We start from the raw sequence: 26270 nt of genomic DNA, 5'->3' as shown, positions 1-26270 counted from the left end.
TCCAATCTGCATAAGCCATTATGCGTTGTGTATATTTTTTGTTGTTTAATTTTTTTAGAATATTTTATTTTTTTCGCGATATTTTATCTATTTTGCCACCCCTGTTGAAGTTATCCCCGACGAATGGGAGTGAGAAAGGAATTTCGGGCGAAATTTATTTGGTGCTTTTGAGGGGTGGGTCGAGTTTTAATCAAATTTGGAACCGCTCTAATTGAATGGAAATGACTTTATAAGATGTTGAGAGACATTTTTTTTTATTTGATGGTAAATAATAATTTTACGAAGCAATGTGGTTATAGCTGATATAATATTATCTTAAGGGAACTAGACTTTTTCTGATTCAATTTAAAACATTAATTTTAAATTCTATTACTTTCAAAAAACACTGTTTAGTTCTAAAATTTCACTACAAAAAAATAGTAGCTCAATATTTTTTTCACAAAAAATATATTTTTTATGACATACATATTCTATATTTATTTGTAGAATTATGCGCTAATTTAAAAATTGTTATTTGTCAAAATATATATATTGTCGTCAATGTATTATTTGTTTAATAATATCGTTATTACCAAAACCATGTCTAAAATCAGCGATTGCTTATATACACAATTAAGAAATTGTAAATAAATTATATACATATACGAAAAGTCCTGCAAGATTATTTGCTCGGGCTGTTCTATATACATATATACTAATGATTTATTCAAAAGAAAACTAGAGCAATAATTTCACAACACGCGGAAAACTCTTAGTGTCAAATACGTGTAAATAGGTCTAAACTTTAAACTTATATTCAACATATTGCGAAAAGACTTGCTGCAATTGAAATCATAAAACCGATATTTAACATGTATATCTTAATCAAAAAAATATATATTACTACATTAAGAGTTGATTAGAGCAATGCATATGCTTGCTAGGTGTGGAGTAACGCTAGTAAATATTTTTTCTAAGCTCTAAGTCATTTAAAATAGCCATATAAATAATATATAACACATTTTTCTGTACTAACCCTAAAAAACATCTAAACTTCCCGATTATAAATCACAAAAAAACTTGCTGCCATTGCGACCACAAAACCGATATTGAACATGTATATCATATACTCAATAACAAAAAATAGATTTTAGTACATTAAGAGCTGACTAGAGTAATGCATACGCTTGCTAGGTGTGGAGTAACGCTATTATATATGTTTTTCCAAGCTGCAAGTCATTCAAAAAAACCATACAAATAATATATAACAAAACTTTCTATACTAATATTAAAAAACATCTGAGCTTGCACCCTAAATTCAATATATCGAAAAAAAAGCTTGCTTTTAAAAGCTAATTAGAACGGTATTAAAACTAGATTTTTTTTTAATTCAAGGTTTAATTAATTCAAAATAAATCATATATTCTTTACTATACTAACTTAGAACAATTTATAGTAGATTCATAATAAAAGCTTACTATATAAACAGATAATATACGCTTGCTAGGCATGGAGTAACACTAGTAATTCGTTTTTTTCTTAGCCTTAAGTCATTCGAAATAAAGTGATAAAAATAATATAAGGCACATCTTTGCAATAATTAAAGTGCAAGATTGCAATATTTATACAAAAAATAATAATACGCTACTAGCTTCAGAATCGGTGCCTACGTAAACATGAAAACCAAACTTAAATTTAATTATAGATATAAAATAATCTAGAGCCTAAGAATTTAATTTATTAATTCGTGTATTTCTTATTATACTTTGCGACTTTTATTTTATCTTTTTAATTAACTCTTGTAAACTAGAAAATAGTTATAACCCAGCAATTTAATTTTAAAGTATGATATGTCGCTTAATCTATTCTTAATCTTATGATAAACGTTAACATAAAAAACTGAAATTTTTTACTATAATAAAATGTGACCTTACATTTTTTTTTACCAAGAAAAACTAACAATTTTAATTAAGAGCTTAAACGCAGCTGTAAATGAAAATAAAGATAATTATCTACAATGTTAAAAATCATGTAAAAATAATTTTTAGACAAATACAAATTTTATCGATTTAAGAAAAACGAAACCTTATAGGGAAATAAATAATTTTATACATACAGTACTGAATATATGTAGAAAAATAATAATCATCTATTAGCATAAATTATTTTTATTTAAAATCATAAATATACTGTAGGTTTTTTACTTACTTTTAAATTAATTTTTGTATTTTTAAGTATTTTTATACTTATAATTAATTGTACCATTATTTTTAATTAAAAAAAAATCGACGTTACATATATTGGGCTACTTTTAAATCCGGCACTGCTGCTGAAATATTATTATTTAATTTTTCAGTGTTGAATCGGGAGCGATTTCTGTCATATAAGTATGTCGTCTTTTTGGGCGCAAAAATTCCCATTTCGGAAGCATTCTCGGAATGATAATTTACGTGGAATTTCCCCATATGTTTCGTGTGATACAGACGTTAGGAGAAAAAAAAGTGTCGTGAAAAAGTGAGCATTGGAAACGCGACAAAGGTGTCGCCGCGAGTCGGTTATCGCGTCACGTGTCGGAACTGTTATGGTTTTATGGAAATTCCACAGTCGCGTAACGCGTGCACACGAAAATAAATATATAGTAGCAATATGTGTATATTACGTATGCGTGCAGGGCCGCATCGTCGGAGAATGATCGGAAGAACGGCCCGAAACGAGGGGTGTAAGAATAAGTACACTCCAATTTCACGGTACATAACTGCGGTTTGGTAGGTTATAAAAACTTTAAAAAAATAATTATATAATACAAAGAGTTTTATAATGTATTATTTAATGAATATGGGTATGTGGTTTTAAGCACACCAGTAGAATATAATGGCAAGATACAGAATCAAATAACGATAGAAGATCACTATATAAAAATCAAGTGTTTAAGTCACATTCATGCTACATGGATTAATTTTTTTTTTTGTTATTTTGATGATCCTTTACGCCACAAAAGAAAATTACGTACCGGCAATGTTTTCAAACAGCTTTACACACAGGGCTAGTCGATATTTCTCCCAACCCTACCCCGATCCGCCCCTGTGCATACGTTAGACGTAGAGAAATATATTTTCTCCCCCGGTCAATAGTGCGCGTACGTGAAAAATGGCCTTTTAGCACCCTTCTCCGGACATTCCAACCCCAAAACTATAGTACCACTCGAACGGCACGAGATGTACTGTTCTTATCTCTCTTTTTTCGGCCGGCGAGAGAAAGAGAAGAGCCGTCGTCGCCGTTCGTCTCTCGAGGCGCCGCGTTGAGAATTTTCGGCGCCACTATTGGAGCCGAACACGCAAACTGGTGTAAATACAAGGATTGGACATAAAGAAAATGGGTATCCATTGCCACATAATTTATATCCTCCGGGAGAGAGGATGAGCAGGGGCGGTGATGGAAAATCGATGTTTGGGAGGCACTGATGATGGGAGAGAAAAATTCGAATCGATATCCAAGACAAGCGAGCATTTATATGGGAGATATTTTATTTAAATAATTAAATTTCTATGTACAACTTTTTATCTACATGTCCAAAATTTTACCTAATAAGCATACCAATGATTTAATTGAGCATTTGTAAAATATCGTTAAGAACCGATGACGCACATATGCGTCATCAAATTTTTTTTCATGCATAATTTATTAAATGTCGCAATAGTATTGCAGATTATAAATAAAAAATATTTAAAAAATCAAATTCAATAGCATTTTTTTGGAATCACAACTCAATGGCATTTTCTGGAATTCTCGAGTACGAGTGATTTTTTTTAACATGGTTATAAATAGTACATAAATTATTCAACTCAAAACAAGATTGTAAGAATTTTTTGCAATGTTCCATCTATACATACTGCAAATTTTATTTAAAACCTGCAGATTAATTTAATACTGTTCATAAACACTAATGATTTTTTTCAGCTGAAGGATAAATGTCAAATAAACGATAGAAGAAGAACCTATATTAAAAAAAGAAACCTGGAGGGTAAAAAAATATAAATTTGATCTAATCATAAACCTTAGTATTTATAATAATAATAAGACTAGCCCCTAAAGAAAAGGATGCATTTTTAAATTGAAGTACAAAATAAGATGCCTGATTCCAGTATAATGCCTTAGAGTTTGTAAATAGTCAATTCTAATAATATTATTAGAATGTAATTTAAAATAGGTTTAATATTTTTTTATATTATTTGGTCAGAGTACCTTTCATACTTTGGTACAAAAAAATCGCCTTTTTGTGGAAAATGCTCTGATTGATAGTATTTTAAACTACTAAAATATTTCTAAGAAATGCAAATACAACAATATTTGCTTAGCCAACATGAAAAACTAATAATAAATAACATTACAGTTTTTCATTAAATTATTACTCATAAGCTTTTGGATGATGTTGTTGAGGTTCAAAATAAATCTTATCTGTCGGTAATCTAGTAAATAACTAACTATAATTCAAATGGTCTTTGACTAGCAATATAATTAAAACAAAATATTTTTTGATACTATAATACGGGTTTTGTCAACAATATCTCAACCGGCGATTGCCAAATATTTTAAAATTAATTATGAATTAAAATAAAATTATCAATTTAAAAAAACTCGAGAAAACCCGGAAACCAATATCACGATATATATAATAATAATAATCACGGCAATTCAGTATTTTTTGTACAATTAAAAAATAAACTTTCTGCATTTAGTATCATATTTTAGAATTGAGGCATAGATTATGAATTTTAGCATATAACACAAATTGCTCAAAATACATGTCACTAATAAATATCAATTTTTAAAAAAATGTTAAATTTCATAAAAAAGTTCAATTTCTTAACACTTGAAAATTCAATCGTATTTTAAGTAAATTGTGAAAAATATGATTTTGTGTCACATCGAAACCTTGCTTCAAAAATAAATAGACTTATTTCAAGATTTTGTCTTAAAATTTTTTTGGATGAAATGATATTTTTTTAAAGCTCACTTCAATTTTGAATTCACAAAGTATGGAAAATATTTTTTTCAAGATGCTAAAATGTAGAATTATTATAAAAATGGATATCAAAAATATTTTAATTCTAATAACTTTTATCAGAAAACACTTTATTTAAATTTTATACTTGAATGAACCGTGAGAAAGTTATCTTTTAATAAAAAAAATAATTTATATAAGTATTGGATTACTTATTCTTTCATTGATCAATTGGAGAAGTGCGCAAGATCGCTATTTACAAATTTAAAACAAAAAAAGCCATGAAATCGGAGAGTAGCTCTCGAACGCAGCGCCATTAGGCTCCGCCGCGTGACGGGCGACACAAAATAACGAAAAAAAAACAATAAAATTTTATTCGGTCGTGAAAAATCGTTCAGCGGTTCGAAACGGCCCGCCCGCCGCATTTTCACGACGCCTGCCGCCATAAAATATACGCGTCGGTGTTTTATGGCCATATCGGATACAGCAGTGGAAAATTCCGTCCGACACCCATCCCTTGGCGTTTCCCACTATTATTTTTTTTTCGTTTCGCCCTCACGCACCACCCCCCGGGAGTGTAATCTTGTTTATCGCCCCCGCGGACGGAACTTTCGGGACACCCCCGAGCGAGGGAAAACTCGACTATGTCTTTTCCAGCGAAACACCATCTTGGATTTCCACCGACACGAGCATAATTAATAACTCGGATGCGATAAATTTTCGCTCAATAGGAGGGGTTGAATATATGTACAAGGTTTATTCTTACTTTCTACTACTAAGTCGTCATGAATTTATTTATTTCATACTTATTTACTAAATTGTATATCTTAGTATTATTGACAACAGGCGAAGCTAGGTTTTGAATACAGTAAGAAAGGTTAGACTGTAAAAACATAGTGTAATATTTCTGCACTTAAGTTATAGAGTAAAATGCGAGATACGACGTCTATCTATAATTCTTCTACTTATTTCCCTCTAAGAGTTAAATTGGCTTATTTTTATTTTAGACTACACTTAATGAAAGTTTTAAAAAATTTTACAGGTTGGGTTTGATTAATTTGTGTTTGAACAGCAAATAAACGTTTCCTAACCGTCAAATTGAGTTTCATTGACATTTTAGAACAGCATATAATTTCGCCAGCGTTTTTCTAGTCTGCTAAATTCATTTTTTACTAGTAGAAATATATATTTACCGGGGAAAATGTATTTTGAATTCACTAGTGAAAATATAACTTCACCGAAAAATATACATTCACTACTGTAACATTGATATTTTTCTACATATAAAAATAATTTTATTCGCATCTGCCAGATAAATTATATTTTCACTGGTCAAAATATATATCTACCGGTGAAAATAAATTCCGTTATGATTTCACTGAAATGAGAAATTTTTAAAAATATTTTCGGATTACATTCGAGACTGTTTTTATAGATTTTCTTCAAGAAATAACACACATTTCTGGTTAAGAATCAAGGACATCATTTCAGCTTTTCATGGAGGCAAAGTTGACTAGTCAAATACCGTTTTTTTAATATTTCGATTTTATTAAAATGTATATTATTTCAATAAATGACATGATTTTTTTGTCAAAATTTAAGTAGGGGGAAGAAGGGCAAATGCCCATTTGCCTCCCCCCAAATGATGTCTCTTAAAATCCATCGTAGAAATAGCGTGTTGTGTGATTCATATCTATCTGTTTTAAAGAGGAAAAACTCCGGATTCTGATTTGCAAGTATAGTATTCGAGGACCGAGTTTCTTAAGGAATTCGTTCGGATTCCTATGCGCTGTCTCAGACACTTGGCTTAATGGTTTCTCGACGGGAAGATAGGGCGACGTTGCGGAACGTGTGGGGGTCGCATTATGCGCGTCTCGCGTGAAAAGGCGTCATAAACAACACTCAAACTTTGGCTCGGGACGCTTCCTAAGATCACATTTTCGGGCCGAACTAACGGCGAAGTTGGTGAAAAATATACAAAATAAAAAATAAAACGAAACGCTAAACTGTCTGTGCTTTTGGCACAGCGCCTAAGTTGAAATGGACAATGTGGAATATTTAGTATTTTTATAAAATTTATAGAAAGTACAATAGAGCCATTCACCTATTATTTTTTGCTTCAGTTTACGATCGAAATATATTTTCCGAAGCAACAAACAACCCTTTTTTATGTTACAATATGTGTTTTTCGCAGTGTTGAAAGGCAATTTGCAAAACAAGCGCCCAAATCGCCATTTATTATGGCAAAGTTCATTTCGCTCTCCAAAGAGGAAAATAAAAATAAAAGTGTTTCGCTTCACAAAGATACAAAAAATACACTCATCTGAAAGGGAGAAGCGGAGAGAAGTAACACACAAAAAAACATTCTCGGTTCTTTTGTAACTATGTACATAGCAAATTGAGTACATTTGTTGCGGGGAAACATTTACTCCACCTATTGAGCGAAATTTATCTCATTTGAGTAATTAGTTTATATATTTTTAAACTAAATAACAAATTATTAAGACTTTAATTCTGCAATAAATTAAAATGCATCAGCTAATTTAATTGTAGTAAGTGCAAAAGTAAATTTTCGTTTCGTTTCGATTCATTTTTAATAAATTAGATAGCTATTTTTTATTGATTAGATTAATACCAATATGTTAAGCTATTTTCAGTTTGGTTATAAAAAATGATTCTGAAACAAATATCAACTAGTAAACTTTAAAAAAGTATACCTATTGTATATATAAACACGATTTAATGGTAAAGATAAACTGAAAACCAAGAGGAAAATAATGAGATGCGATATATACATATTATATATAATCATTGCTAGGTAATATAAATAAAATTTATTTATTTTACAACAGCTGGAATATAATTGTTTTTTATTGTATTATATAGTATTTAAATTTTATAAATAATAGCAATAAAAGTATTCGAGTTGATTTATGAATGTATAACTAGCCGTCACAGTGGCGTCTTTTATAACCCACAATAAAAACTGTGACGATCCAATAGATCGACTGATTCATATATGCAACTAAATATTTTTTCTTCCCAAATAATACAATTATTTACTATAAATATTTTGCTGCGATATGACAGGCGTTAATTCAATGCGTTATAACCAGATCAACACAATCAATAACCACTAAATAAATAGTGAGATATTAAACTAAAATGAATGTCAAAAGAGTGGTTCTTTTGAAAGGTAGCAAAGGTCAAACTATCTCATAGAAATATAATACGTATATATAGAATAAAATTCAACTTATTTTTATATAGATGTATAAAAAATAATATGCCAATCAATAATACATGAGTCGCTTATTACAAGCATATTTCTACTGTTAAGTGAGATAGACATCAATATCTATCTCACTTAACAGTAGATTTTTGTTAAGGTGTTTCCAAAGCGGTTAGTTGAGAAAGTATAAATAGCTTTTGCCATCATAGAAATTCTATTTAAACAATATAGCAGTCGTTTTAATAATGTGTTACAATGGGGCAAAACAAACCATGTAGTGAAACACCATTAACATCTATGTTAATAATTATATGCTATTATTATTATTTACAATTAATTTATATCACTATGAACGATATATTTTTTTAATATTTCGATGGAACTTGCCAGGCGTAAGCCAAATGCGTTACAGTGGAGTAAATTTGTAATAACTGTGTGAGTAAATTAAATCAATAATGAATAATAAACCCCTACAACTGAATATTAAAACCACTAGAATTTTCAGTCTGAAAATCAGTGACATCTATATAATTAATTATAAATTATTATGTCTATTACAATTTATAATGAAACCGATATTTAAAAATTATGCATTTTTATAAATAAAAAATCGAGTCTGCTGCCGTGGCTTGAACCCGCGGCCTCAGGGTAAATAGTCTGAGACGTTACAGACTGCACTATTTTGACCCTTTGAACTGTTCAATTATGTTGTTTTTCTTTAAATCAAAGGAACCGGTGACTATCTTTCCTAACAATGCGTTGTTATGAAATAGTTTATCTAAAATTTAGCAAATTTTTCAAAGTGTAAAAATATGATATTTAAAAAAATATATGACAATCAATAACATGTGTTTCATTTAATATGGGCATATTGTGTTTTTAATCTCATTAAATAAATTAGCGTTAATAATTTAATTAAATTTATGGCCATGGTTCAGAAAGTATATGTAAGTAGAATTAAACAGTGAAAGATCGACCGCCGTACATGTACGGCGATACTCCTCAAAGGGTTAAACGCGATATTCTATTGTGCTCGTTGCAAAATAAAAATATAATATATCATCATTTAATATAAAAAATATTATTTTACGAGCAAAAAATACAATACAGCGACTTCAGAACGTTTTTCATGGATCTGGTTGTTTATTATAATAAATATAGAAAAATAGATGCTCATTTATTGCTACTACTTATTTTAGCATATAGCCAACCGCGCACACACACGAAGTGTAATTTCCTCGCTTCGATTTGCATATGTAAAAACTGGAATGGAGCTTATCGGTGTCCTTATCGCGAATAACGTGTTAATGCGAGCGTTTGCCTTCGACTTTTTAGATGTTTCCACGGGTCGGGATTGTGGCGATAAGGGCTATAATGTGACCGACCGTATAAACACTGAGTTTTAATGCAGTGATGAAAATTCACAAGTAATACCAGAAGTCGGCGGCGTCTTCTCATCTCTTCTCTTCGACCATCTTCACCTTTTTTATTTTTTTGTTTATTTTTTATTTTACGTGGATGCGTCCAAACGTGTACGTAATGCAAAAAGTTAAACCATTATCCGGCCCTAGTTTATATACGACCGCTTTCTAGAATTCCAGAATTGGCATTTTAGCGTCTGCACGGAAGCGCCTCTTTTTTAATATATAAAGTTTTAACAACCAAATAAAAATGTTAATCAACTATTTCTAGTACTTTTGAAGCCAAGTCTATAGTAATCTCAAAAGTAAAAGATCACACCCATTTATCACATTGAATAATTTAAATATAGGCGTTTAATTAAAAATATTTTGATTATATTCCTTTTCATTAATTTATCCGAGTCAGTGGGTAATATAATTTTAATTTAGCACTCGATTACAGTCGAACCGTATAAGAGTTACACGTCCCGGCGACGCCGAGGGATAATGAACACGTCCGCTGTGATACGTCGGCGTTTTACGATTATGACGGTTTCTAATTAAAGAAATACTGGTAAACGACGTTTTATTTAAGTTTTAAACACGTTTTTGCGCCTTGAGCTTTTTCGAATTATCCTTCGATTTTATTACGCACACTGCATATATCACTCGCGCATACAAAAAATAAAATTAATCATATATATCGGGCGCCTACTGTACGACCATTTAAAAAGCATACATCATAGTAGCCGTTGTTTGTACAAGAAAATTGTTTAGTGAAAGGCTATCGTTTCAAATCGACCTCAAAATCGTTTTGTAACGCGGCTATCAAATCCAATTATACGCGTATAAAAAGAAACCATAATAACCGAAGCTGTAATTTAATTTTATCTGTGTACATACGATCATAGTAATTATTATGTTCTAATGTAGAATATAAAAAATGTATAGTCGTTATTATAAATTATGGCTGCCTTTCTATATACCAAAATATCCATTGAGAATTTTTCTCCTGTTGAATTATTATATTTTGGTGTTGCGTATATATAATTATATTTTGAATGCAGAATCCTTCGAAAACTACCAGTAAAAAAAATACAACTACAACTGGTATTGCATTACAAAAAACTAATATTTTATAATTGTACCTGATATTAACTAAATTATAAATATATTGCTGTTTGTCAAAAGCACAAGCTATGTAAATTAAATATAGCAATTTATATAAATACAATATTTTTACCATCTCGGTATTTTTATATAATCAAGTTAAACGGTTTTTAAGGAACTTTAAGTATGAGATTTATACACATGGTTTAATTTAACAATACATTTCGTTGAAAAGTCCTATGATTCGTTGTAAATATCGCGAGGCAAGATTAGAATCTGGCGGCCGGTGGGGGTTAAGTCAACCCCCTTCTTCCATCACGGTCGTGTGAGGGTTTAACCGCCACAAATCACGCTCACCCCCCAGCTTATAAGCGAATCAACACCGTTGGCGTAAACTCGTTCATTTAACGTCCAAAACTTTTAACACTCCGCCGCCCAGGCGAACTTATTGTTGTTGCTAGTTTGGCTCGAGAAAAATGCTCCACTGACTCACTGGCTCGGCGTTGGACGGAGTGAGAGAGAAGTGTAATTTATTTCGAAAGGGAGAACACGCAACTGGGCAGTTAAAACTTACCCGCCGATGCCTTTTTGAGTTTAATTAATAAAAACTAAAACATATGGCAAACAAGTAAATTATGCCATTTAATATATTTCTAAGAACTCTGAGGTAAATATCTCAATAAATAATTCCGTTTTTGGGTTAAGGTAAATTTTAAAATTTAATTAAATACGGTTAAAATTGATACAAATCAAACAATTTTTTTCGCTACAAAACCGTACTATATAGAGTTTCTCTATAAATTTAATTTTAATTAGTTCTTAACCTCATAATGAAAATAAAATCCACGAGCTCAGGTGATGTATATTCAGTGTACATGTAAAATTATTGATTTAAAATTAGGACAAAACGAATATCATTATGTTGTAATTTCAACTTTGACTGTTACAGTCAAAGAAGAAATTCAATAAGTCGCATTATGCAAACATTACTCCAGTGAGAAGCAAAACACTAATTTTACTGTATTATTTATTTGATAACCAATTTTTTGACAAAATATCTATTAATTATTCAAAAAAAATATTTATCTGATTCCATTTATAAATAAGAGATATTTATACAAGACATGTACACTCGATGTACATCACAGTAAAGAAAAGGTAAGGCGTGTTTAATAGCAATATTATCAATAAGTTTGATTAAAAATTATATTTATTGTGTTCCAATTTATTTGGCTATACACTTAAATAAATTCAATGAAAAATCTAAAACCATGTATATGAAAAAAAATTAACTATTTGGAATTTTAATTATATTTTAATAAATATATTTTGGTTAATCTTAATTAATTTACCAATTTCACATTTTTAATATTAATATTATTAAATATATAAATCAATCATAATTTCAAACACAAAAGCCTAAAATTATTTAAATATATAATATGTAGAATTGTCAATTTTTATTAATTTTTATTTAAAAAATAATATAGGAATTAATTAAATTGAACGTTTAAAAAATTAATTTTGAAAAAATCTAAGATATAAATATACAGAAAAAAACTAGCAAAATATTTTAAAACTGAGTTCATTATATATATACATTTAAATATGTTATCTTTGTTGTATAATTCTTGCTCAATATAATAAAAATCATATAATTTTTTATTTAAAGTCAGAAGAATATAGTCTGTAAAATCTGGACTAATAATCTAGAGGTCACGGGTTCGAGCCACGGCAGCAGAATCAAATTTTTATTTATAAAAATGCGTCATTATTGCTTATAAATTATAATACGCCTAATAAATCATATTTTTTTTTAAATATCACTGATTCTCAGACTGAAAAGCCTAATTGAATTACCTAGTTACTACAGATTCACTCAGTTGGAATGCATTGGGGTCAGTGGCGTAGCTAGGGTATGTGCCGCCCAGGGCGATCCTTAAAATTGCCGCCCCCTCCCATACATTTTTTGTAGGGTCATAAAATCAGCATTTCTTAAAATAATAAATTGGTTATTATTAAGCTCTTGTTATTCGTAAATGTATATAAGTAACCAATAAGAACCAGAGTAGACGATCCCATCGCGAATATGCCACCCCCAAGCAAGTGCCGCCCGGGGCGGCCCGCCCCCTCCGCCCCCCCATAGCTACGCCACTGATTGGGGTATCGCCTGTCAACTACCAATATAAATATTTTTATTTTCAATATTGGATAAATTTTAAATTTCTTTGAATCATAATTTATTCTTATTTTTAATGGTAATAGATTTATTGTATTTTAACAATATATATATACGCATGTTTTAGGGAATGTATATTATTAGTAAAAGTATATTTCCACTAGTTTCAATGAAAGCATATCCGAATACATTTTCTGGGTAAGATATATTTACTAGCGAAAACATAATTTAATGGATAAGCCTTAGTGAAAAATATTCTGCTCTAAACTCAATTTGACTAACTAACCAAATCCAACTTGACCTAACGAAAGTTATGAAAATAACTATACTTTTTAAGCTAATATAAAATTAGGTTAGGTTTGGGTTTGAATAGCAAATATCAACTTAACTTACGTCGACATTTTAGAGCAGGATATAATTTTACAAGCTCCTATATATTTATACATAATTTTCTAGTTAGTAAAATATTATTTATACTAGTGAAAATATACCTTTACTGAAAAATACACGCTTACTCATTATTTTTAACAATTTTTTTGCCATAATGAGATACATGTGTAAACTAATATGATCAGCTTAGATTTTAGCTCTATGAAATAGTCAAATAGAGTTTTTTTTAAATCAATATTTGCTTCAAAAAATATATGTATTTTAATTTATTATTAGTTGTTTGGCTTTCATTGTGTTATTTAGTTTAGGGATTGAATTAATTTATTTTAAATTTTTTTTGTCACAATTCTGTAAATTTTAGATCATATAGAAATTTGTGTACTGGATCATAAGTTTGTGAACAAATACAGTTTTACTGATACTGAACAAGAAAATTGTAAAGCAATTGTTTGATACATTATTGGCTGAATTATTAAAAATATATTTAAAGTAGTAAGAATGCTAATTTACTGTTGCATATACAATAAAAAAAATTATCACAAAAATAAGAGAAACTTATATTATATTAAATAAACATCGTACAAAACGATATTATTTAAAGTCATTTTTTAACTATATTTTAATGAAGGTTTATAATTGAAAATGGCCATAAAAATAAGTATCGTTTTATTTTAATTTAATAACATAACTTGAATGTAAAATGTCTGATTTCAGAACTACTTTTTTAAAATACAGTGCTTTCACGATCACTTACAAAGATGATTATGTATTTTTTTCCGCCAGGATTTTTCACATAAGACATCTTAATACATTACAACTGAACGTTCGTATATAATAAAAATTCACTGATTTTTTAATGAACAATGATAATGGGAAGTAAACAGCATAAGGAAACACTGGGTTTAATCATCAATTTAAATGGTTCATCGGTCATGGAAATGACTAAAAGGGTTCTCTAATACACTAGCGATAAAAAACACGTCATCCATTATCGAATAGAGTGCGTTTTCATAACGCTTTTACTGTAGGCCGTGCTCAGCTCATTAACGAAACGGCGGCGCGCATTAATAACTCGGTTTACTTAAGTCGGCATGGTATATGCTGCGAAAGCTTTTGTGACACTTATCGCACAATTGGAATCTGACACGTCATATGGGTGTTTGCCAGATTAGATTTATTGGCCTTATAATGTGTTAAAGTTCGTAGCCTTTGTTTAGCATTGCCCGGCGACTTTTCCGCCCAAAATGGCTGCCGCGCTTTTATCGCGACTGCCGATCGGAGCGATATCATTTTTCTTAATGTCAAGAAAGCGCTTCGCGATATTTTCGTATCTGCCGTCTTAACGGCCGGCAATTAGTTTTCTTATACCCGTATATATATATGTACATATATTAAACGCGTACGCATACAACAATAGAAAAACTGTGCGAATCTTATATAATCGCGCACCGAAACGTATCTAATTTTCTCGCCGAAAATATCGCCATTGTTGTATTTTTTCGCGCTATTAATTAGCGTCGGAGTACAAAATCATCATAGAGCACGCTATTATTTTATTTCATATGAAATATTTTATTTTCGTGCGAGTCTGTTGTTTGGATGAACTATTGTGTTCTTTTAATAATGAAAATAACTCTGAAAGTGTTTATTTTTACAAAATGTACACAATAGAGACGAATAAATGTATTGCCGCTTTAATTTAATGAAAAATAATTAAATAGACATCGACGCATGGTCGATTATAAAACCGAATTGTTGCAAATTTTAAATATTTTCAGTAATGAAATAGCGCAAATGTATATGTATTATACAAATAGTATTTTTGTGTATACCATATCGTGATTAGTTGTTATTATGAACAATAAGATTTTTGCCATACACAAAAAAATAATTAACTTATATGTTAATTTATAATACAATGTTTTCAGATAAAATTTAACGTTCTTAATAAATTAAATATTCAAAACTATTTTTTACTTTAAAATAATTTTGTAGTATGATTTTAGATTATAAAAAATAATTTTATACATACATACATATATCAAGGTGTCTTGTCTTTTAGACGAAAATGATATTAATAATTTAATTGTTTTTTTAAAATACACAAAGTTGCCTCAAAATGGTTAATGTAAAATATAAAATATTTGATCAAAGAAGAAAAATAGGTATGGCGCGTTTAAAAGTAGCCCTAAGATATACATCATATTAACAATTTTCGTTTTCGCAATAATCACCGAACCATATTTCTAATACTAACAATTACCATAATCATACTGAAAAATACTGTAAGAATATTATGCGAGAGCATTTTAACACAAGTATATCAAAAATCAGAATACTTAAATATACACCTGATCTCCAAGCTTTAATTTACAAAGCATATCGCGGAAATCAGATCTAAGGGGCTTGCTGCTATTGCGGGCTCAAGCCCAACATTTAAGAGAAGGACATTATCAAGAAAAAATATTATTTTTTATATATATAGTTAATATACGATTGCTAGATATTGAATTATTTTTTCTAAACTCAAGTTATTCTAAATACAGAGATAAAAATAATATATAGCACACTTTTTTGTACTTAGCATAAAGAAATATTAATACAAATTAAAGAACATTGCCATAAAAAATATTGCGACACCATCATTACCCAATAATATTTATAATTTGTGAATGTATCATGACCATATTTAAATTAAAGCGTAACCATTGAATGCCTTCATATTGCTTTAGTGGTATAATTTTTTTTCAGTAGCTCTAGAACTTTAGCTCAAGCTTAATAAATTAATAATCAATTAAATTTTTTTTATTTTACTTTATACAAGCTTTTGTATTTTTCCTTATAAATCTAATGTTTTTTATTACTTTTCTAACTAGAAAATGGTTCTAAAAAAGCAACTTGTTCTTAACTTAAATGTATATATTTTATCATATTTTTAACCTTGTGGTAAACGTTTATATGTAGTATATAAAAAAATTCATCATATTTCAAATTTTGACATTCAATATGAAAAATCGTTTATTAAATGTGCCTATTTAATCGTTTATACTTATTATGTAACAAGAAAAGCTGTAGTACAATAAATTAAATATTTTTATTGTAATTAATTATTTTTCAATGCAAAATTTAACACTTTCAACGCGAAGCCTATCATATCGCGTGTTTTTTATCCTAAACTAGAGAGAGATAGTTATTGATATAAGTTTCACAAATCAGTTTAAGTTATTTTGGTATTTTTATCTAGTATTATATGTACGTTTATATTTATAAAAAAAATGTTCCATATAAAGAACAGAAGCTTATTTACAAAATCTTACTTTCACTGATTCAGTTGATTTAAATAAACTATTTATCGTTTTTGTAAAGTAATAAATCAACACTTAAAGATGTTGTGAATTTTAATAATAAAAACACATATTTAATAAGAATCACACATACTTTTATCCAGCCTAATCTACTATTGCTTAATTGATTAGTAAATACTTTAAAATGTATCATTACAAATATTTAAATACCATATTAAAGGGAGTATTTCTGCAAAAAGTTTAAAGTTCATTGGCATATTTCATATACCACCCCATTAATAATATTCAATGACGTCACGTTTCGTACAGAAAAAAGCACATACGTTTTTGTCGCCGTATCGCGATTATAAAATAAAAAAATATAAAAATTTCCAATTGGAGGTAATTCGTTCGTTAATTGCATAATTTCAACTCCGGCCGTCGCGATAAGCTCACGAATAAATATTGGTTCGTAAAAATCGAGCGCAGCGGGTAAATTATTATATTTCGGGCGGGTTTGTCACGAATGCGGCCCTTATCGGACCGGATCTGAAACATTCCGTCGGGAAACGGCCGCGTAATTCCGCGGAACGTCCGCGCGGGCGGGAGAGAGAGAGAGAAATTAAAACGTCCTAATTTTATGGCGCAATTTTCGTCGGGGAGCCGAACTTTTCCCATTTTTCCGCCTGATAATCGTGGAAATGTGCGTGGAAATTCTCGTGGCGAGAAACGGCCGCACGGCACGTGAGCGAGCGTGAATTTTTCCCGTGAAAAAATACAACGACGTAGCAGTTATCTCGTGACGTCGATCGGCACATTGTGAATGCATCGAGCCTTTTACGGTGAAGTGTGAGACGTAAAACTTGATCTTAAGATCATTTTCCACCATGTTCTATTGAGATTCAATAACCAGTATCATATATATATATGGAATCATAGTACAATGAAAAATTCCATATTATTTTCATCTGAAGAAATATATATTTATTTTGTATGTATACCTAGTTCTTGTTTAAATTTTTATGTAAAAAGTCAGAGAACTGTAAGATTTATTGACGATAATAACATTTAAAATTAAAAAAATCTGACGTTGATTAAAAAAATATTGAGAAATATTTAAGCTAGTTTATAAAACAATTTTCAGACACTCGCAGCAGACTGAGAGGTTTCTCTTGCAAGCGTTTCACGGCATATAAAAACCATAAAAAGATGACAATAATGAACAAATGGGTACCGCACGAACTGACCAAATAAAAAAAACTATAAAACTAGAACAAAATGCGGCGCACGCCATGAGAAACATAATTTGGGATTTGGCAAGGTGCTGTTAGCTAGAGAATAAAATATTTTATTGACGTTATTCACATTTCAAATAAATATGATATGCCTTTATTGTTAGAGAATTAGCAAAATTTCTGTATTTATATTTTAATTTAACATATTTTAAATAATAAAATTATAGTGTTGTATATATTACTAAAAAATGGCATAAATATCTTATCACCAATTATTTTATTTGTTTGCTTCTAAATGTGAAAATATTAAATTTATAACATAACAACATATGATAGACAATATTATCATTTTCACATGGACAGATTTTATAATATTTATATATAATACAATTTTAATAAATAACTGGTTTTGATTATTTATAATGGAATCACAAAATAATCACTGATTGAATTTTTTTGTCTAGTTTTAAATACGTCATTGATATTTTAATATAATTAAATTTGAAACCACTTGCGATAGTGTCATTATTGATACTTTTGCACCACCCTGTATGTTTTGCATGCAGAGAAACATCACATACGGCGTTTCACAAAGGAACGCGGCCGTAATTGAAAAGACGCGACACCGTTTTCAATAGATTCACGTCTGAGAAGACAGTCAATAATAGCGACAGGTGTAATGTGTGTAATTTTACCTTCTCGCCGACAGGTAGTAAATAAGTAAGAAACACAGTACACGACGCAAAGTGCTCCCACGCCAATAACGCGCGTACAACATCAAATGTTCTTAAATGCCTCAAAGGCGCTATTCAGTGGCGAATCCGTAAAAGGACATTTTTCTATGTACACAGACGCATAATGATAATAGCACGCACGTTGAGAGCTTCGGGTCAAATCCGCGTGGGTAGCGCACGTGAGAAGTAGACGAAGATTATCTTCTTCAAACCGCACACACAAAAACCATTATCACTCGATAAAGAATGACAAGGCTCCCGTTTAAGATACATGAAAGGGAATTATGCATTGTGGGAAAGGCGCCCACGGAAACAATGCAAACACACGAAGCAATTTTGCGTTTTTCCGCAATTGCGGAACGCACGCGGATCTCACAAAACAAACAAAGAAACGCCTAGTTGTGTTGGTAAGATCTTAAAAGTGAGATTGAGGAGGAAAATTTATGAAATAATATGTTTTAAATCAAATTAACCACTCGAGGAGTTCAAACACCGCATCGTTACATAATAATCTTTATAATCGCTTCTTACTGAAAACATTTGCTGTATACAATTTTACATCAAGTTCAGCTGCGAACTTTTAAATAAACGCAATTTTTATTCAACAAAATATTTACATTTGTTTGGCAATGCTGCAAAAATAAAAGAAGAGAGCTTGAAAAATCTTAAAAAAATATAGATGACAAGATCTCAACATAATCGAGGCAATCAAATAGAACTTGTCATGTAAATAGTAATTTTACATTTTTTTTGCCTGCCCGCGAAGGGTTTTCGCGGTAGGGAAGTTACGCCCGTGAATCGCTGCCAAAAAAAGCTGCTCCAGATAGACAGATATAAAGGTTGATGGCACAAAGGGTGTAGAAACCCAGAAAACGAGCATTCTGGCACGGCTCGCCGGCGCCTTTGGTCGACCAGCCAAGTGCGCTAATGCCGGTCCCTTTGTGGGAGTCCGGGGGCCCCGCGACCGGCCACAAAGGGCCTAGGACACGAAGACGTCTCCTTCTGATCGAGCATCCACCTGGAAGTCTTCAATTAGCCCACTCCCCACAATGCATATCGGGGATATTTATAAACACCGTCCCATCCCTATTTTCACGGCGGGTGGATTTGCAAGAAATGACTTACATAAGTGTAAAAAAACGTATTTTAAATATATAATTTAAGAAAGTTTTTCAGTATTTAGATAACATCACACGTTATCGCAATATTCATGAACTCTACATTGTGATTCAAATGCAGTCATAGGTACACAATATTCCGTTCCGCATAAGACACGTTCATTTGCAAATTAAACATGGATGAGAACCGCAATTATTTATAGATTAACCTGTTGTTATGACATTTTTAATCTTCCCCCAGAGGTGTGGCAATTTTCTGAAACGATCACGTGATGCACGCTCTGTAGTTGATTGAAAATCTATCCATAGCTAATATCCATAAACATAGCACATTACATAGAAAATATAAGCGGTTTACATACAATATGATAATTATCAACTTTGTAATGCGTCTGTGTTTTTAACCTTTTGCGATCGTAATGCACTTTAACCTTTCACTAGCACAACAGACGAGTAGTATAAGTCATTACATGAAAGACCAAGGTTCGAGTCCCATATGGGTCTTAATTTATTTAATTTTCTATCGCGTCTAAAAGATCAGAATTAGTAACTAATATATATCGATCATCACAGATAAATCTCAGAAAATTCAAAATTATCGCTGTTTGGAATTTTTCTGTTCAACTGCCACATTTTTTATGCCACTGCATAAAAAGGTTTGGTCCTTGCCAGATGCTTTAAATATGCATGCTTTCTTGGAAGCTTTTGAATGAAAAAAAGTTTTATCGGACTTATATATGATTTAGTAATATAAAAACTACATTAATATTTTAATATGAATAAACCACTCTACGTGGATATCAGCAGATTGCAAAAATGTATGGGGGCTTTCCACAAAGTTATGCCATAAAATTTGTCTGTCAGCGAACTAAACTCTCGTATTTTCGTATACAAATGCTGCATTTTTTATACCGCTGCATAAAAAGGGTTGGTAGATATTAATATTTGAACGTCTAAGACTGTATACGAATTTATGAATTACTCAAATCGGCCTCATCTTTGTTAAATAATCTAAAAACTACATTAATAATTTAAAAAAAAACCGCTCCGCTTGAGGATCGGCAGATTGCAAAAATGTATGGGGATTTGTATTTGTATTAAATTTCGTTTTTATTATGTTACAATAAATAACTTTGAAATTTTACTCCAGGAATTACAAATATTGTTTATAGAATTGGGTTATGGTCTATATGTAACATTTTTTATATATGTATTACTTTTTGATCCATTGCCTAATTAATAAATTTATATTTAAAAGAAGCAATATTCCTAACATTTTTTCATTACAGTTAAATTTTTATTATCAATTTACAATAACCTAATTATTAATGCATTAATATAATTATGAAACTAGTCTTCAAAAAAATATTTAATCATGCAATGTAATGTTTCGATGTGATTTCAGCGATTTTCGGGGGGGGGGGGGCAAAAGTGGGCAATAATAATTTTTCGAATATTTCGATTTATATATTATATCTACTATTTAAATTAATTTGGACTTTTTTTAATTTGTGATGTCGAGGACTCACTATTTATTGTATAAAAATATATTAAAAACTACTTGTCAGACTCTCACTATCGTGAGGTACTGCAGCTGGCATGTGTGCAAATACCGGACTCTCAACTTTTTGTGTTTTAAATGTAATTTTTTCAATTACTGAAATTAAATATTCGAACCATTATGTAGCTGTGCGTTATATAGTAATATAAATTTAAAATAATTATCATTACTTATTAATTGTGGAGTCATTAACTTTATTAACGATTGCCATTATAAGATAGTAATCAAATACATAAAACGAGTTCGAATCAAATTATAATATAAAGTAAAAATAAATAAACATTTCATATTATTTTTTGTCAAATGTCAGAGTTTTTCTTATACATATATGAAATTCTCTATGAGCTAAGGCAGCTCAATATTAGATATTTAAATATCTAATACGTACGACTTCGACTTGATTCTAATTAATAATCACGGTATTGATTATTAGAAAATCTAGAAAAACTAATCTGTGGTGATCGATCAGAATTATTCCAGACACGATCAAAAAATGAACAACACAATAAATGAAATAAAACCTAAGGAAATTTATATTTTTTTACTTTTATATTAGCAAGGTAGAAATGATCAAAGAATCATATTTAGTTCTGAAAAAAGGATTATAGTTTTTAACGAATTTCTGATGGAACTTGAGGACTAGAGATTTTTTTCTTAAATTAGCAACCATAGCAATTTTAAACCAATCCAAGATATCTGAATTTTAAAATATGATTGAAAACCACAATATGCGTATTTTAACTATAAAACTACATAAGCTAGTAATTCGTTAAAGTCAGTATGTATTTAAATGAATAATAATTTCTTTCAAGTATATGTTTGTAGAACCATTTTATTTCTAACTATCATTTAAAACAAAGCCTTTACCTTTGCTATTAGTATAATTTAACTAATTTTATTTATATACTTCAGAAACAAAGCTAGGCTATGAATAATTTAAATTTATTATTTCTAAGTACAAACATTGACACAGATCTTATCTAGAAAGTTAATATTAAAGGTAACACAAAGCTTTTTTAACTAATTTATAACATAAGCATATTATATTTTAATATGTTTTTAAAAAAATTTTTAGTATGTATAATACGAAATAAAATAAGAAACCACACCACTGATATACAGATGTGATTTCGGCAATTTTCACGGATGCTGTAAAGTTTAGGAAACTTTAGACGATTTAGGGTTGAAATCATGCAAATCAAGGTGCAAAAAATAACAACAATGCAACTCGTCTTATATATAAGCGGTTGGCCTTTATAGTGAAAGAGGGCTCGTTACTATGAGTGGCTGGGTTTTGTGCGCGGATTAAACAGATACCGGTCCCATTGTTGGGGACAAAGGTGATTATTAGCCTGTTATGGGCCCAGGTAAGCAGCGGGCCCTTTGCCGTACCGCCCTTTTGTCAACGCATTGTGGTCGCCCCACTTTCCTTTGTCAGCGATCAACGAAGTTAAAACACATTACGGGCGCGTTTGCGATGGACATCGCTTGCTAAATTATGGGACAATTAAGGTAAAAGCAGAAATCGAGCTTAAGTTCAAATCAACGACAGAAAAAATATATATGGCACATTACAAAAATGTTACTGCGATGAATTGTATTTATTAAGCTTGTTAAAGTCACACAAAGACTACAATGACTATTTATAATATACCTCACTACTTATGTTTAAAAAGTAATATGAAATATACACTCCCTATATATGTAATAATATATCTTATTTTTTTAGATCTTCTATAAGAAAAAATGCATTGACTTAGGTATCCCTATTTTTTCAAAAAAGTTAGTTATATAATTAAAAGCATCTAGACCGCATAAAATCATTGTTACCCTGATTTTATCTCTGAGTTACGCGACAATAACTCTTGTTTAATTTTTCTACGTCTATTTTCGAAACCCAAAAAAAAAATTACACCCTCAGGAGCCCATCGTTCCGCGGGGGGTCCCAGTGTGCGCATAAAATACACCCAAAAAGGACAACACAAAAAATATTTATCATCATTGTCTCGCTGGGTACACGTGTAAAAAATAATTAATCTAGGAACGGAGGTTTTTTTTAAATTTGCAATTGAACATCGCGTGTGTATATGGTGTATTATGGTGTGTGTGATTTTTTCCTAATTTTATAATAAAAATGCGATACAACGTACAGTACTTACAAAGCCGTGCTTGTCGCTGATGTTGTTCGTCAGCTTCAGTTTGTGGAAGGAGACGACCTTTTGCATCCATTGCTCTCCAGTCGAAGGTGAATCGGGATGGATATACATCCTCTTGGGCATTTCAGGATCAGCCTTACCGGCTACCATCCACCGACTAAAAAAATAAAATATGATCAAATCGATGTCATACTGAACAACAAATTTGATTTATTTCTGCTGATTTAATACATATTTTATTACATTAAAACAATAATAATATAAACGCTAGCTGCGGTACCTCACGATAGTGAGAGACCGACTAGTTTAATAATATAAATTCATTAATTCCTCAGATTCAGTAATGTAATAAAATATTTTAAATCAGAATGTAATTTTAATATAAGCATCAAAACGTTGTTGTTCAGTATTAATCAATTACTTTAATCAAAACATAGTTGAATAAATTATTTTTTAATATAAAAAAATAATTTGATCAACGTTTTAAAAAATTACAATTCAAGATTTATTTTATTTAATTTTTTCATGTTTCGAATTGTTATTTTTTATTGTTTATTTTTAAGCATTAATTGTTATTTAATTTATTAAATATAAAAAATACTGTGTGAACGGACCATGCATAAAACAGAGGTGGGAGCGAAGCGTTTATTAATAATTTTGGACAATAATAACAATAAATGAAATATTATTGCGGTTAAAAATGCAACGAGACTGTGGTGGTAAAATAAAAATAAATAAATAATATCAAACAAAGAGATCTGCGTGATTTGATCAACGGATGAACAAACATACAATGAATAAATAATAATAATAATAATAATAATCAACAAACAACGATTCACATTTACTATGAAATAAAAAAAAGTTTTATCTTATTAGAAAAAAATAAATAAAAAGCCAAAATTGTGATAAAGATGATACGAGAACAAAAAAATAAAGTGTTTTTGCAATGAAAGTAAAATAAATAAAATTATATTTTTAAAAAATACGTACGCATCAATGATGTCAAATCGTCGTCTTATCAAATTTTTTATTAATTATTTAATATTTATCAGATCTCTTTGTTTGTATCGTCCGGCGCATGCTACTTGCCTTTTATGTTTTTTTTTATTTATTTTATTTCAATATATAAACATGAAAAATCGTTTATCTTTTGCCTTACCTTGACAATAAAATTTTATATATATATATATAAGATATGATAAGCTAATGTGAATGTTTTATATATAAAATATATATTATATATAATATAAACGCCTGACTCCGCTTTCCTCTTTTGGTCATATGTATTTTATTCTAATGACACATCATGAACGACTTTGATATGTCAGCAGATCGAATAGTTCCTCTATCACATGACCCAAAATTTTTGATTTAGGCATGGCTCGTTTTTTTTTAATTTTATTGTTTTGTATACCTGTTGTGAAATTTATAGCGGCAATCATCGGCAGCCACGATGTCCATCAGTAAAATGTATTTTGCTTTTTTATCGAGCCCAGAAACGCGTACTTTGTAGGCAGGGAACATGCGCCTGGAACGATCACACAAAAGTGCTTGCTTTCAATGACTCAACACCAGAAATGAAAAAAGGGGTGACACAAATACATGAGAGAGTTTTCGGCTCGGCGTGCTGAAAAGCGTGGATAGTATTTTTTTTTTGTTTTGGGTGCAAAGATTACAAATAATAAAAAAAAAACACTTAAAAACGACAAGTTTTCCATAGGCCTCGATTTGGAACTACCTGTTGTGGAACTTATATCTGTAGTCGTCGGCGGCAACGATGTCAAGGAGGAGGATGTACTTTGCCTTGGCATCGAGACCGGACACCCTGAACTTCATCTGCGGAAACATTTGCCTGAAATCATAGCGCCAAGTGAGCGTGGTGCCCTCTTCGTCCGGGAGCATGCGGTCATTGCACGATTTGTACACAAAATATGGGGCAATACATATAAAAATAATAAATAATAACTTACATCTAAAAAACATGATATTATTAGATAAATCTCAATTCCACCAAAACTGTAAATTAATTAAATCATGAAAATATATTATTACACTCATATGCATAAAAGTATACGTACATTAAAAATTATGTCTTCATATAATATAATAATACACATCGCGTGACAAAAAATATAAAATGAACTACATACTCAGTGTGCATCATAATAAAGTACAGTGTGATTATGAAATAAGGATTTCGAGCTGATATGTAATGTAATATAAAAACTGCGTATTAATTTAATGGTTTGTTGACTTTACAATATTAGATAAGTGACGCATTTAAAAGTTGTCTTCATAAGTTAATAATTTATTAATAATATATTATATAAAAATATAAAAAATATGGTACTTTTCATAAAAAAATAATATTTGCATGTGATTTTTTGGATTCATAAAGTAATCCAAAATTGTTGTATTTTATAAGTAATAAATAACTAATAATAATATTTTTTTATTATTATTATTTTGAAAAACTTTTTAATATAAATAAAATTATTCTAGTTAATTTAAGAATGTATTACTAGCTGCTACAGTGATGCCTTTCATATTCCAACTTCACTATAAAAATTTGTAAATGGTAAATTGTTAGACAGTAATGTACATGACAAAATATTTTAGTTATAGATTTGAAACTTTATCTCGAATATTTTAATATTCAAATAACGAACAAATTCGTCCGTTTTAACTCTTAGTTATTTTAACATTTGTCCAGCTATTTGTAAAAATTCGTTCATATTCATAGAAATTAAAAAAATCTAAATAAATATTACAATAACTCTACAAACACAATTAAAAAATACAGGTAAGTATTTGTTCCAAGTATTTATTTTTTTATATTTTTTTCTTTAACACAAAAAATGTTGAATTTAGGGTCTGTTCAAAGTAA

General features: G+C 29.9%; 1 protein-coding gene across 11 annotated transcripts in view; it reads right to left on the bottom strand.

The window, feature by feature from the left end:
- Positions 1–26270, bottom strand: part of LOC148232617 (optomotor-blind protein-like) — a 125648-nt gene that overhangs the window by 55048 nt on the left and 44330 nt on the right. For 4 of the 11 annotated variants that reach the window (XM_088192396.1, XM_088192398.1, XM_088192402.1 and 1 more), the window contains exons 2-3: positions 24798–24911; positions 23384–23537 (exon numbers count right to left, since the gene is read on the bottom strand). In XM_088192396.1, the coding sequence (XP_088048522.1) occupies positions 23384–23537; positions 24798–24911 (268 nt within the window). Of the gene's footprint in view, positions 1–23374; positions 23538–24797; positions 24912–25121; positions 25236–26270 lie in introns of all 11 variants that reach the window. The other 7 variants (XM_088192397.1, XM_088192403.1, XM_088192405.1 and 4 more) reach the window with 3 other exon arrangements.

The sequence above is a fragment of the Plectrocnemia conspersa genome, unplaced genomic scaffold (genome assembly GCF_051122295.1).
Source record: "Plectrocnemia conspersa isolate PC_06_02 unplaced genomic scaffold, ASM5112229v1 ptg000009l, whole genome shotgun sequence".
Lineage (NCBI taxonomy): Eukaryota > Metazoa > Arthropoda > Insecta > Trichoptera > Polycentropodidae > Plectrocnemia > Plectrocnemia conspersa.
Note: the sequence above shows the minus strand (reverse complement) of the source record. Positions and strands in the feature narration are given on the sequence as shown.